Source organism: Rhinatrema bivittatum, chromosome 1 (assembly GCF_901001135.1).
Source record: "Rhinatrema bivittatum chromosome 1, aRhiBiv1.1, whole genome shotgun sequence".
Lineage (NCBI taxonomy): Eukaryota > Metazoa > Chordata > Amphibia > Gymnophiona > Rhinatrematidae > Rhinatrema > Rhinatrema bivittatum.
The window spans coordinates 666,675,914-666,690,759 of record NC_042615.1 but is presented as its reverse complement, the minus strand read 5'-3'; the positions used below and the strand labels follow the sequence as shown (position 1 = coordinate 666,690,759).

At 42.9% G+C, this 14,846-nt stretch overlaps 1 protein-coding gene across 3 annotated transcripts in view; it reads right to left on the bottom strand.

The window, feature by feature from the left end:
• TMEM161B (transmembrane protein 161B) overlaps positions 1-14,846 on the bottom strand; it is a 248,632-nt gene that overhangs the window by 186,634 nt on the left and 47,152 nt on the right. For all 3 annotated transcript variants that reach the window (XM_029573644.1, XM_029573628.1, XM_029573636.1), the window contains exons 2-3: positions 9,503-9,606; positions 6,423-6,506 (exon numbers count right to left, since the gene is read on the bottom strand). In XM_029573644.1, coding sequence (XP_029429504.1) covers positions 6,423-6,506; positions 9,503-9,606 — 188 coding nt within the window. The remainder of the gene's footprint in view (positions 1-6,422; positions 6,507-9,502; positions 9,607-14,846) is intronic.

The following is a 14,846-nucleotide window of genomic DNA, read 5'->3' as shown; positions in this document are numbered from 1 at the left end:
CGGCGGTCCTGGCATCACTGGAGTCAAGGGCATGCAAGTGATAGACGAGATCTCCTTAAGGCACTTCCCATGACATTTAGGGCCCCAGCGGGAGAGATCCAAGGACACCCAGTCAAATTGGGGTTGGTGCACTTGCAACCAGGGTAACCCCAGGACGATAGGGTGCATGGCCTTTTCCAGTACAAAGAAGAAGAGTGATTCCGTATGGAGGGCTCCAGTACATAGAGTAACTGGTGCAGTTTGACAAGTCACATCGCCTGGTAAGGGTTCTCCACGCATGGAGGATAACAATAGTGGATCGTTCAACTTGATGAGGGGAATCCTCAAATATTCCATTAGTTGTTGGATAATGAAGTTACCTCCTGCCCCTGAGTCCATCAGGGCAGGTCCGTAGATCAAGGAGACTGGGAGAGAGAGCGGAGGAGAGGTCGCAGTATGGCCTAAGAACAGTCCTCCTGCAGGACTTAGGCCCATCCGTTTTCCGGACGAATGGAGCATGTAGAGGCATCATGGCCGGGCTGACCACAGTACATGCAAAGGCTGCGCTTCTTCCAAAACCTTCTCTCTTTGAAGGTCAACGTCCATTACGAAGTTGCATTGGTTCATCTTTATCAGCAGCAAGAATTACTGGAACCATCCGAGAGGCAGATATGGCACTAGCCTGTTTCAACCTAGTTAACACCTTGGGCAGGAGTTCCTTCACCTTGTTCCGGAGCCGGTGATCAATCCGAGTGGCCAAGGCTACTAATTCGTCCAGCGAGTCAGGTGTTTCGCGAGCAGCCAGCTCATCCTTTAAATGGGTATCCAGGCCTCTGCAAAAGAGTGTCTTGAGAAATTTGGGGTCCCAGCGAAGTTCTGCCGCAAGAGTTTTGAACTCGATGGCAAATTCAGCCAATGAGCTGCCGCCTTGCTTCAATTCCACGAAAGCAGAACCAGCTACAGCAGTTAGAGCAGGCTCATTGAAAACGGATTTAAATAAGTCCATAAATCCTTCTATGTCCTGCAAAATGGGGTCCTTGTTTTCCCACAAGGTGGATGCCCAAGACAAGGCTCTACCATCCAGATAGGAAAGGATGCAGGTAGTCTTGGAGAGACCCGTAGGAAATAAAGATGGCTGTATGGCAAAATGCATGTAGCACTGGTTTAAGAAGTCCCGGGCCTTATGAATTTCTCCAGATAAGCGGATAGGAGCAGCCAGTGGTACAGCAGTCTTTGAAGTTACCTCCTGTAACTGACCACCTTGGTTGGAAGCTGTGCCTTGAACCTTCTGTGTGTGTAGCTGATTAAATGCTGAAGTAAGTTTTTCCAAGGTGTCTTGCTGCTCCATAATGCACTGGGCCAGGCCTGGTATGGCCTGCAAGGCATTAAGTTGTGCCGGATCCATGGAGTTAGAAATCTGTTATTATTTGTGGTAGTTGTGGGCGGATTCTTGGGCAGGTGGCAGATGACCACGCCCCCGGGGGAAGATTCCGAGAGGGACCACCGGTCAGGCTCAGAGGTTGGAGACAGACACACCTAGTTCTTTTATTAAACAGTATACTGACCCACCACAGGTGGCAGTAGTGAGCTGGAAGCGCCCAGCTAGGCTGTAGTCCCTCAGATACTGGAACAGCAATCCCAGGATGGCTGGGCTGTAGAGAAACTAAATATAGTGAGTAGACAGGGTATGCAGAGTTCCGGTACCAAACCTTGATAGTAACACTCACACACTAGTCTCATAGAAGTAGTCCAGGTGTTGGAATGAGTTAGGCCCTCGAGGAGAGAGTACCTGGTTCCAGGGAAAGCTCTGAGAGAGAGATGGTGACTCACTGGTGTAGTAGACAGCGATGACTTCCAGGCAGAAGAGGTATTTAGCAACCAGTCCAGGAACATGGGCCCTCGAGGAGCGAGTATCGGTTCCAGACTGTGACCTGAAAAACAAGAGAGAGCGAGGCCCCCGAGGAGCAAGTACCCCTGGTAAGTCTGAGTTGCTTAGAACGAATCCTTGCTAACTCTATTTGTTAGCGTTTTCAGAGACCTTATATATATCCGGCACGGATGACGTCATCTCAGGGGGACGCCCCTGAGGTTCGCGCCACTGCTAGAATGTGTCGGGGCCGCGCCACACGCGCCCTTAGGCCCTTGTGAATCATGGCAGCTTGCAGCGTCGAGCCACTCCGGGGACGCCGGAGAGAGTTGGCAGAAAGACGTTGCAGCAGCCAACCTTCCACTTGAGCAAGAGGGAGTCGCCAAGGAGGGTGGAGTGGAGACGTTGGGCAGCGACGGTCACAACAGATACAAAACAAAAATGTTATTAGGGAATCTAGGAAAAAATATTTGCATCCATCTGTGACTAAGCTCTAGACACTGTTGCACTTTTAAAGAAATCTGAACGTTGGCCATCCAAAAAATGTCCTTGGTTCTCTAAGGAATTGAGAGATCTGAGACAATCCTTGCAGAAGATGGAACGGAACAGCCATTAGGCTCATACAGCTGAAACCCTGTGTCAATATAAGGAGCTTCTAAATGAGTATAAGATTAATTGTGCAGGGAAAGCATATTATTCATCTCAAATTCAGGCCCAAGAAGTTGTTTAATATTGTTTGTAAGCTATCTATTGTAAAGAACATCTGTGCACCAACCCCAATCAGTAAATTCTAACACTTGGAATTGTGATGATTTTGTGTGCTATTCTAAAATTGCCAATATTTCAGTAGCATCTTCTGAGTCTTGAACTTGCTCTGAATCTTATGACACTAAGAGGTCTTGTTTTGATCCAGTTAGTGAAACAGGTGTTAAATACCACCTCTAAACTTACCATTTTAATCTTTATAATGCTGCCATCTTAAAGGCTGCAAAATCTGTGTCTGCATCTTTCTTTAGCCAATTTAATTAATTTCTCTCTTTCAGAAGAACATGCTCCTGGCTCTTTGAAGTTAGATTCCATTAGGCCACTTATTAAAAAATACCAACAAAAAAAAAAAAAAACCCCCAGCTAGACCCATTCATTGTCATTTGTTTAAAAAATTATAGAATATATAGTTCTGAAGCAACAGACTACTTTTTGCAATGATCATCAAGTACTGGATGCGGCACAATTTGAATTCAGGAAAACACTCAATACTAAAATGTTACTGCTTTCCCTTATAGATTCTTTGAGAAGGGGTATGGATGCTGGAAAGAAAGATGTCTCGATTATGCTTGACATCTCTTATGCATCTGATACCACTGACAGTCATATGTTAATTTATTACTTAAGGAAATGCAGTGTAACAAGGATTGTATTAAAGTGGTTTGAATCCTATCCAACCCATCAGCAAAAAGCCACAAATGGGACAATGGCCTCAAAATGGTAGCCACTTTCAACTTGGATTCCCCAGGGTTCTGCTTTGTTGGCTAAGCTATTTAACATGTATTTATCTCCCATCTGAAAATTACTGACCAGCATTTTCAAGTTGAATCTTCTTAGGAAAAGAGATTCATATTGTATGTCATCTCTTGTTGTATCACTGCTATTAAACAATGGTTATCACACAATAGGGTAACTCTGAACCTAGCCAAAACAGATATGGTTGTGCTCCAGCGAGGAACCCCTTTAACCGCACTGATTCAACCATCATTCAGACTTCAACTAAAGTGAATAGCCTTGGTGTAATGATTGATTCTGGCTTGAAGTTTACTAATCAAGTCAAGGCTGTCACCCATTCCGGCTTTTATAAACTGCACATGATATGTAGTTTAAGACCTTTACTGTTCCCATCTGACTTCAAACCTGTGGTGCAGGTAATCATTATGCCTCTTCAGGATTATTGTAATTCTCTGTATGTTGCGCTGGTAATCTGTTTTATGTTGATGACATTCAGTTTTATATTTAAGCTGAATTTTGAATATAAAACCACTACAAGCATTGCAGCTTTTTTTATAATGCTGCTGCAATGCTGATTTCAGGTAAATCAATGAGGGATCATATCTCTCAGATTCTTCAAGAGCTGCACTGGCTCCCAGTGCAATGGAGAGTTACATATAAAATGGCTTCCTTAGTCTACAAAATGTTAGCTTTTGATTCCTGCCCTTGGATAAATACACTCCTCCAAATATACAACCCAACCCGTACATTCCAATTCTTTCAGAGGGGTTTACTAGAAATCCCTAGTATGAAACATGCTAGACCGGTGGAGACACAAGCTCATGCTTTCTCAGTGGCAGTTCCAGAAATCTGGAATTGCCTGTCATTTGAGATGCAAATAGAAGGCTCTTCTAAAATTTTCAAAGGGCTATTAAAAATGTACTTATTCCATCAGGTTTTTTCCCTTTGAGCATGAGCTCAAAGGGAAGTTCAGTGTTGAATGGAGGATGGTAAGATATTTTGTTTGGAATGATTTGAGGTGCTTTAAGATTGAAGTTGATACATAAGTTGGCTTGGATTAGGTGGTGGTCAGACCAAGGTATCTCTGTGATTTGAGTAGTATTTAATTGCCAGACTTCAGTGTTGATAAAGATGAGGTTGATGGTGTGACCTGCTTTATGAGTTGGAGATTGGATTATTTGCTTTACATTAGGGCCGGATTTTAAAAGGGTTACGCGCATATGGTACGTGCGTAACCCTTTTAAAACCCCCCCTGTGCGCGCCGAGCCTATTTTGCATAGGCTCGGCGGCGCGTGCAAGCCACGGGACACGTGTAAGTCCCGGGGCTTGCAAAAAGGGGCAGTTGGGGGCATGGCCAGGGGCCGTGGTTTAGGATCGGGGTGTGTTCGCGGTCCGGGGGCGTGGCCAAGTGCCCCAACACAGCGGCCTGTGTCGGGGCCTGCCGCGTCGGTGCGCGTAAGTTACTACTGCCCGGAGGCAGTAGTAACTTTTCAGATAAAGGTGTGTGTGTGTGTGGGGGGGGGGGGGGGGGGGGGGGGGATCTAGATAGGCCGGGAGGGTGGGTTAGATAGGGGAAGGGAGGGAAAGGTGCGGGGGGGTAGAGAGAATGGGCAGCGCACGCAGGGCTCGGCGCGCGCAAGTTGCACAAATGTGCACCCCCTTGCGCACGCCGACCCCGGATTTTATAAGATACGCGCGTATCTTATAAAATCCAGCGTACTTTTGTTCGCGCCTGATGCATGAACAAAAGTACATGCGCGGGCTGTCTTTTAAAATGTACCCCAGCGTGTTGGATAGTGCATCAATGATAGTTTGGCAGGTTTTTGAGTGGGTGGGTAAGTTGAAGTGTATGTTGAAGCCACCAAGGATGACGATGGGTTTGTTGAGAGATATATTATTCATGATATATTCAATTAGTGGGGAGCAGTTTTTTTTCAAGAGCTCCTAGAGGACAGTAAACGAGGCAGATCTGTAGTTTTGGCGAATCAAATAAAGCAATTTTGAATGGTGGAGACATGTTTATTTTATTTATCTATTTATTATATAGTTATTATTTTTCGTTTATTATTTATTATTTTTCATTTATTATATATTTATTTATTATTTTTATTTATTTATTATTATTGTTTTTTATTATTTTATTTATCTGTGACACGTTGATTATTTGTTTTGTTGTATAATGTTATACATTTTCTTTTGTTCACCACCTTGGGCCTTTAGTATTTGGCAGTATATAATTCTTAATAAATAAATACATCTCCTCTTGGCCTCCCACAGGACACATAGGCTAAAAATAAGAAAAACAAAACTTCATCTAAGGCAAAAGGAATACATTTAATTTTTCCAGATATGTTCAGGAAAGCTCTGTTACTTTAAGGACTCTGACAAACTATTTGTATTTTGGGATAAACATGATGCATTACTTTAAATCACACACTCCGCCATTCTACACATTAATTTGTCTAGGAATCATCATCTATAGCTGGGGCAGCCAACTCTGGTCCTCAAAAGCCACAAACAGGCTTAGTTTTCAGGATATCCACAATGAATATGCATGAGGTAGATATGAATGTACTGCCTCCATTGTATGCAAATATCTCTCATGCATATTCTTTATGGATATCCTGAAAACCAGGTCGTTGGTGGATCTGGAGGACTGGAGTTGGTCACCCCTGATCTATAGTCAAGAACTTGTAAATATTCAGCATAATTTACCAATTCCAAGTCAATACCTGCTCAAGAGGAAACATTTAGGAGTGAAACATTTAGGAGTGAAAGAGAAACAGGTACTTATGTATCCACATAACTTGCAGCCCATTTTCAAAGAGAAACTACTGAGGTAGTTTCTTTTTGAATATTAGCTACAAGTTCGTACTTTTCTATCTATGGATTTTATACTTCCTATATCTGTGAATGGAATACATAGTGGAAATATTTGAAATTGCTCCCGATTTTCCTGCCATTTTGTTTCAGATTTTCAATCTGGAACATAAGAGGCATATATGCCTTGTTTATATTACAGTATATACACGTATTGGTGCCTAAATTTTATATAAACATGCTATTAAACAATTACCTGTCTTTTTTGCTTTTCCCCTTTTGCTGTTTCCCTGCAAGGATTCTCAGCTCTTCTTCGGTAGGATGTTGATACCATCGTAGGCTGGAAGAAGATAACACTTGCAGTAGAGTAGGAATAGTTAAAAGATGGATTTTGTTTTTCAAACAAGAATGAAACATCTCAAGATACGGTAAATTATTATGGTATGGTTCAGCCTCTGGACTGTAACATATGTCCAGTCTGCAAAATACGTATTTGCAAATTATGGGAAATTAACATAGCTATTTTAATATATTGCACAATATGAGCCTGCTATCCCATGGGACAGACAGGGCTTGGGCACATTGCAGAAGCAATACAAAACAGCAGAGTATTTCTCTCCGAAAAAAATGTTAAATATTTTAGACAAAAAGAAGTAGGATGTAAGAAAATGGGTCAAAATAATTGTATATTTGGGATATGATCCCTTATATTCTACAGAAGTCTTATCTCCCACGTGTTTATACTCTTCTTTCTTTCAGGATCCAGTATACAAATCAACTGTCTTAAAATTAAGCAACAGAAAAAAAACACAAAAAAACCATATCTCAGAGTTGATATCCTCCTAATCTAAATTCATTCTAACAGATTCCTGTCTTTGTTGGGGACAGAATTGCCCAAAATTGCCTTTCAAATTGCTAAGCATAAAACACTGGAGAGATGACATAATATAAAGCTTTTGCAAAGATGCCCTGAACCCCTACAGTTTCTGAAGATATACACCATAAAAACCTCAGAAAAATAATTAAAGCAGCCTAGAGATCTCCCAATATATTACCATTTCTTGTGACTGCCTTATTCAAAAGGTCCTCCCTTCCTCATTCTAAGAGCACCACTGCTACAATGCCATGAAATGTTACTGCTTTGGATATAGAGAACACTAATACTTACCGAGAGCTGGAAAAAGATTTAGGGGAGTTGGGTGCCAGTCAAAACCCTTTTTAAGCATCAGTGCAAAAACAAATTTCTTTGGAAGCTTTATTTTTGCTTGTTGCTTTTTTGCTTTCTTGTTTTGTCTATTGTGGATTTCACTTTTATTCATTTTGTATTTTGCCTATATTTTTGCTCTCTTGCCATTTTTTGACTGATTTGTCATTTTTAACATTTTTTGTAGAGGTTTTATTTAATTGTTATTTTGATTTAGTCTTCTATTTTTTTTCCTTTCTCTCCCCTCCGGCCTCTCTCCAGTGGTGGCAGGGAGCAGCAAGCGCACGCATGTTATAAAAGCGGGGGTTGGCGCGCACGACTGTGCACCCTGCGTGCGCCGACACCCGCGGGCTTCACCCGTTCCCTTCCCCCTCCTTCCCCTAACCTATCCCCCCCCAGCCCTATCCTAAACCCCCCCCCAATTTTAATTTTACCTTTTGCGCATGCCGGGAGCCTGCCGGCATGTGATCCTCCGACACAGCGGCATTTGTCGGAGACCTCTGGCCCCGAGCCCGCTCCTTTTGTAAAGCCCCGGGACTTAAGACACGTCCCGGGGCTTTACAAAATAGGCCCGGCGCGCGTAATCCCCCCTACGTGCGTAAATTCTCTGGATTTACGCACGTAGGGCTTTTAAAATCAGCCCCTCTATGAGCAAGAGCATTATTAAAGATTAAATAGAAACTGATTTTTATCAACTTGCAGCCAATCTACAAGGCCACTGATTTAGATACGTAATGGAACCTGTTGGTTTATTATTTACATATTGTGTTTTTGCACAAAATTAACATCTTAAGACGGACAAGGGGATAATTCAAAGACAAGAAACATAACTATTAGTTAAGGTGATGCTATGCAGCTGGGAATTCTGGAAACTTACCAGAAACTCTAGTTAATTGGAGGCTCAGAGATAAAAGGAAAAAGTGTTTTTCACCTGCTTGTTGCTCACACTCAGGCCGATACAGTACAGTACGCTCCGACGGAGCACACTGTTAGCCAGCATTTGGACGCGCGTTTTGGATGCGCTAGCTTTACCCCTTATTCCGTAAGGGGTAATAGCGCGTCCAAAACGCATATCCAAACCCCCCGAGCCTAATAGCTCCCGCAACGATTCAGAAAGCAAAATGTGCAGCCAAGCCGCAAGCCTAAAGCCAAGCCAAGCACTAGTCTCTGCCGGCACCGGGAAAGTGCACAGAAAAGCAGTAAAGTTTAAAAAAGTAAAAAAAAAAAAAAAAATTTAAATGGGCCCGCGGCTGGTGGGTCGAAAACCGGAAGCTCAATTTTGCCGGCGTCCGGTTTCTGAACCTGTGGCTGTCAGTGGGCTCGAGAACAGACGCCGGCAAAATTAAGCGTCGGCTGTCAAACCCGCTGACAGCCGCCGCTTCCGTCAAAAAAGGGGCGCTAGGGACGCGCTAGTGTCCCTAGTGCCTCTTTTTACCACCAGCCCTAATTAAAATAAATTAAAATACTGAATCGCACGCATGCCCACTCTCCCGCGATTTTACTGTATCGGCCTGTTAGAAATCCTCCAGTTAGTAAAGTCACCAGACACTAAAGATTTGTACTACAGAATTTAATAATTTTTTTTTTATTATTTTGCAAGTGTTAAGTTAAGCAAGAGCCAGTTCTTTTCTACTATAAAAAGGAGCAGAAATCATAGTAAGGAGGTGAGCAATCTAGTTGGACACATTCTGACCTTCAGGATCCAGAAGATATATTGCTTAGCATGCGGCTCTACAACTGGATCCCTGGGCGATCAGACAGCAGTTTACAATTGTAGGTGGCTTTTACCACAGTTTCAAAGATTTTCATTTCCCACCCTCTCCAGTTCTGCAGCAGCAGAGCTTCTAGCACAACAAAGAATTTGCAGCTGTGCTGAACTAAGTCTTGAAAGACTGCTAGAGTTAAGCACCAGTATAACTAAAACCAAGTCATGTTCAATACACAGAAGCCTGGTCAAGGTGCAAAATTTTGACTTTTGACCACAAGGTTTGAAAAATGACATCCAGGAAATGGATTTGACAGTACAGCTGTAAAGCAAGCACAGAACTGGGTACATTTTACTACCAGGAGGGGAGCTGGAAATGCCTTTCATATACTAGGAGGTTCAAAGCAGAAGTTCATTTTGATCTTACCTGCCGTTACAGAGAAGCCAGCGAGCGAGGGAATAGTGTGGTATGATCTTCTGCATGACACTGGCCATCACCATGGTGACAACCAGCTGTACACCTATCAGGCCCTAGAGAGGAAAAGAGTTCAAAGGAATTCAGTCAGAGCTAACATGCTGTTATATGATTAGAGGAGCACATGTTTGCACATATACTCCAGCAACACACATTTATGTTATAATTACTCATAATATACCTTTACACACAAAAGTAAATAGATCTAAAATATTTGACAGACACGGATATAAAAATTAAAGAATGAAATTATTCCCTTTGTGTAGTGTGTACGATTTAGAAGGGTGCATATGACAAGAAATACTCCTCCTGTATCACTGAATTTATTTTCCCCATTACACTGTTTGTGTAACCTGTAATTACTCCACTGTTATTCTTCTACTCTTCTAGCAGCAGTTATTTTTGAAAGAATCAAGTAAGCCAATTTCTAATTGGCTTATGCGTGAACTGGGAAATCAATTCTGGCATCACAGACCAATTGGAGTCAGTACATACAATCCTTTATCTGACATGTTTCAAACACAGCTACTCTCCCAGGCTCAGGGAAATTGAGGGAAGCAAAAAAAAATTAATAAAAACCCATCAGTTTGAAACAAATATTCCTGGTTCATGCAGTACAGTATTAAACACCATATGTACATATAAAATACCACAAAGTATCGGGTGGTGCAATTTTCCTTTTAGCAAGGCACCGTTGAAGCAAACCAAGACTTCTTTTTGCAACTCCCTATTTAAGTAGCAGATTTTTACTGATAATCTCACAAGCCCATGGGCAAGGCGAGACAGAGGATCTTTAGGCAGGCTTTAAATACTACAGCCAGAAAGAGAGAAAAAAAAGACATCAACACAGGAATGCTGTCCTAGACATATGGTGCCACAAGATGGAAAGTACAGAGGCCAGAATTAGCAATGGCGGATGACAGTTAAGAGCAGCGTATCTGACAAACGGAGATCATGAGGAGGGGAGTAGATAAGAAAAGAGACGAGACATATAGCAAAGCTGCAGAATGAATACACTTGTGAGAATTAAATTAACTGAATACAAAAGCATAAGAATTACCATACTGGGTCAGATCAATGGTCCATCAAGCCCAATATCCTGTTTCCAACAGTAGCCAATCCAGGTCACAAGTACCTAGCAGGATCCCAAACAGTAAATAGATCCTATGTCAAAGGGCAACACGTTCCACCGAGATTTGAATTCGGATCGATGAATTCAGAATCCAGAGTGCTAGCCATTACACCATGGAAGCATGGTGAAAGTAATATGGTCATAATGATGCTAAAACATAGAAACGACGGCAGAAAAAGACCAATCGGCCCATCCAGTCTGCCCAGCAAGCTCCCACACTTATTTTCCCATACGTATCTGTTTCACAGACCACCAAGTTCAGGGCCCATGTTGGTAACTGTTTAATTCAAATTTCCTACCACCCCCTGCCACTGATGCAGAGAGTAATGTTGGAGTTGCATCAAAGGTGAGCATAAGGCTTAATGGTTATGGGTAGTAACTGCCGCATCAAGCAAGTTACCCCAGTGCTTGTTTACCCAGACTGCACAGATTCATGCCTTGTTGGATGTTGTCTGAATGTAAATCCTCTTTTCCACATTTCTCCCTGCCGTTGAAGCAGAGAGCAACGCTGTATATGCATTCAAAGTGAAGTATCAGGTGGTTTAGGGTAGTAACCACCACAATAAGCAAGCTACCCCCACGCTTATTTGTTTACCCAGACTGTGTAGTTCAGTCCTTGTTGGTTGTTGTCTGAATGCAAATCCTCTTTTCCAAATTTCCCCTTGCCGTTGAAGCAGAGAGCAATGTTGGAGTTGCATTAACCGTGTGAAGGCTTTTTGAGTAAGAGTAGTAATCACCAGGTAGTAGCCTCCATTCCAGCAAGCCACCCCCATGGCTCTTCTCTTCATTCCCATCTTCTAGCCTTTATGGATCCATAGTGTTTATCCCATGTCCCTTTGAAATCCTTCACAATTTTAGTCTTCACCACTTCCTCCGGAAGGGCATTCCAGGCATCCACCACCCTCTCCTTGAAGAAATACTTCCTGACATTGGTTCCGAGTCTTCCTCCCTGGAGTTTCAAATTGTGACCCCCCCTAGTTCTACTGATTTTTTTTCCAACAGAAAAGGTTTGTTCTTGACAATGGATGATTAAAACCTTTCAAGTATCTGGAAGTCTGTATCATATCCTATTCCCTCGCTCGCTGGCTTCTCTGTAACGGAAGGTAAGATCAACCAGGGCTCCTCTCTCTCCTCCACTCTATTTAACATTTACATGCTTCCCCTTACCACCCTCCTTACCAATCTTGGCTTTAAACATTTTATCTACTCAGACGACGTCCAAATTCTTTTCCCCTTTTCCAACTCCCTCCAAACCGCTCTTCAAAACTGGGAATCATGCCTGACCTCTATCACCCAACTACTCACAGACATGCACCTTGCTCTTAACCCCCAAAAAACTGAACTCCTCATCATCTCCACCAAACATCCACCACCCTCCATTCCCCTCGCTTACTCCACTACGTCATTCCCCGCCCACACCCGTGGCCTGGGTGTCCTTATTGACAACCAGCTCTCTCTCAAACCCTTCATTAAATCTATCCTAAGTGACTGCTATTTTAAATTACAAACTATCAAAAAACTCAGACCCCTTCTATACTTCACTGACTTTCGCACAATATTACAGTCTATTATTTTTTCCAAAATAGACTACTGTAATGCACTCTTCATTGGCCTCCCCACCACATATACCAAACCATTACAACTCCTACAGAATGCCTCAGCAGGTATCCTCACTAACTCCAAAAAACGTGACCACATCACACCAATTCTCATCTAGCTCCACTGGCTACCAATCCAATCCCGAATCCTTTTTAAAGTTCTCTCTCTCATACACAAAAGTATCACTAATGAAAACACCCACTGGATCAACCCCCCTCTACTTCCTCGCACCTCTACTGGACCAACTCGCTCTGCCCTCCAAGGAACACTCTGCACCCCCTCTATCAAATTTACTAAAAACTTATCTCTACAATGAACACAGCCTTTTGTCTGGCTGGCCCCACCCTTTGGAATTCCATGCCCCCAGACTCACGCACCGAAACCTCTACACCCAAATTAAAAAAAAAAAAAAACTAAAAACTTGGCTGTTCCTACAGACCTACCCGTCCCACGTTAACCACCTTCCTGATGACTCCCTGAGCTGTGTATAGTACTTTTTTCATTGAATAACAGTGTACATTCTGCTACTACTCCCCCCGGGACAACACTTCGTTAAACTGCTTATTTTACTCCATTCTCCCCCCTTCCGCTAACACTCCTTTCTGAAACCTATTTTTTACTACCCTAATGCTTTGTAGAAAATCCTGTAAATTTCCTTTGCCTCCCCAGCTCTCTAATCAGTTTATCGACTATATGCCATTGAACCTTGTAAATTGTTACTCCGTTTCTTTATTAGTTTTTAGTTCCTTTTTACATAGTTATTGTTCCCTGTAAAGGCATTGCCGAAAAGTTTCAAGTTATTTGTAAACCGATATGACGTGCAAACGGTTGTTGGTATATAAAAAATTCTAAATAAATAGATATCACCCCTGCTCCTCCTCTCTTCCAGGGTATACATATTTAGGTTCTTCAATCTCTCCTCGTAAGTCATTTTATGAAGACCATCCACCTTTTTGGTCACCCTTCTCTGGACCGCCTCCATCCTGTCTCTTTCCCTTTGGAGATACGGTCTCCAGAACTGAACACAGTACTCCAGGTGAGGCCTCACCAAGGCCCTGTACAAGGGGATCAACACTTCCTTTTTCTTACTAGATATTCCTCTCTCTATGCAGCCCAACATTCTTCTGGCTTTAGCTATCGTCTTGTCACATTGTTTCGCTGACTTCAGATCGTTAGACACTATCACTCCAAGGACTCTCTCCTGCTCCATGCACATCAGTCCTTCACCCCCCATCAAATACAGTTCTTTCTGATTTCCACATCCCATATGCATGACTCTGCACTTCTTGGCATTAAATCTCAGCTGCCATATCTTAGACCACTCTTCCAGCTTCCTTAAATCCAGTCATTCTCTCCACTCCTTCTGGCGTGTCCACACTGTTGCAGATCTTAGCATCATCCGCAAAAAGACAAACCTTACCTTCTATCCCATCTTCAATGTCACTCACAAAGATATCGAACAGGACCGGTCCCAACACCGATCCTTGCAGCACTCTGCTTAACACCGCTCTCTCTTCAGAGTAAGATCCATTTACCATCACACATTGTCTTCTGTCCGTCAACCAGTTTGCAATCCAGGCCACCACCTCGGCACTCACTCCTAAGCTTCTCATTTTACTCACAAGCCTCCTGTGCGGGACCGTATCAAAAGCTTTGCTGAAATCCAAATAGATGACATCAAGCGCTCTTCCTTGATCCAATTCCCTAGTCACCCAATCAAAAAAGTCAATCAGATTTATCTGACAGGACCTTCCCCTGGTGAATCCATGCTGCCTCTGGTCCAGCAATTCTTCTGACTGTACATCGTTCACTATTATTTCCTTCAGCAGCGACTCCATTACTTCTCCCACCACCGAAGTGAGGCTAACCGGCCTGTAGTTTCAGCTTCTTCTCTGCTCCCACTCTTGTGAAGCGGGACCACCACCGCTCTTCTCCAATCACTCGGCACCACTCCTGTTTCTAGGGATCTATTGAACAGGTCACGCAGTGGACCCGCCAGCACATCTCTGAGCTCCCTCAGTATCCTGGGATGAAATTCATCAGGCCCCATGGCTTTGTACACTTTCAGTTTTCCTGGCTCTTCCCATACATTCTCTTCTGTAAACGGAGTTTCATCTACTCCACTTCCCTCCATGTTCTTGTTAACTAGCGACGGTTCTTCTCCAGGGTCCTCTTTAGAGAACACCGAACTGAAGTATTCATTTAATATTTCTGCCATTTCTTCATCTCTATCCACACATTGATCCTTTTCATCTTTCAATTTTACTATACCACTTTGGACTTTTCTTCTTTCTCTGATATATCTGAAAAATGTTTTGTCACCTTGCTTTACCTCTTTGGCAATCCTTTCCTTCCACTTGACTTTTTGCTGTCTTGATTACTTTCTTCGTCTCTCTCAGTTCCACCAGATATTTTTCCTTGTGATCCTCCCTTTGGGATCCTTTATATTTCTTAAACGCTGTTCTTTTAGCTTTTATTTTATCAGCCACCTCCTTTGAGAACCAGATTAGAAGTTGTGTAGCTGAATTTTGAATAGACAGTAGGAGAGAAAAGCCATTCAGCAGG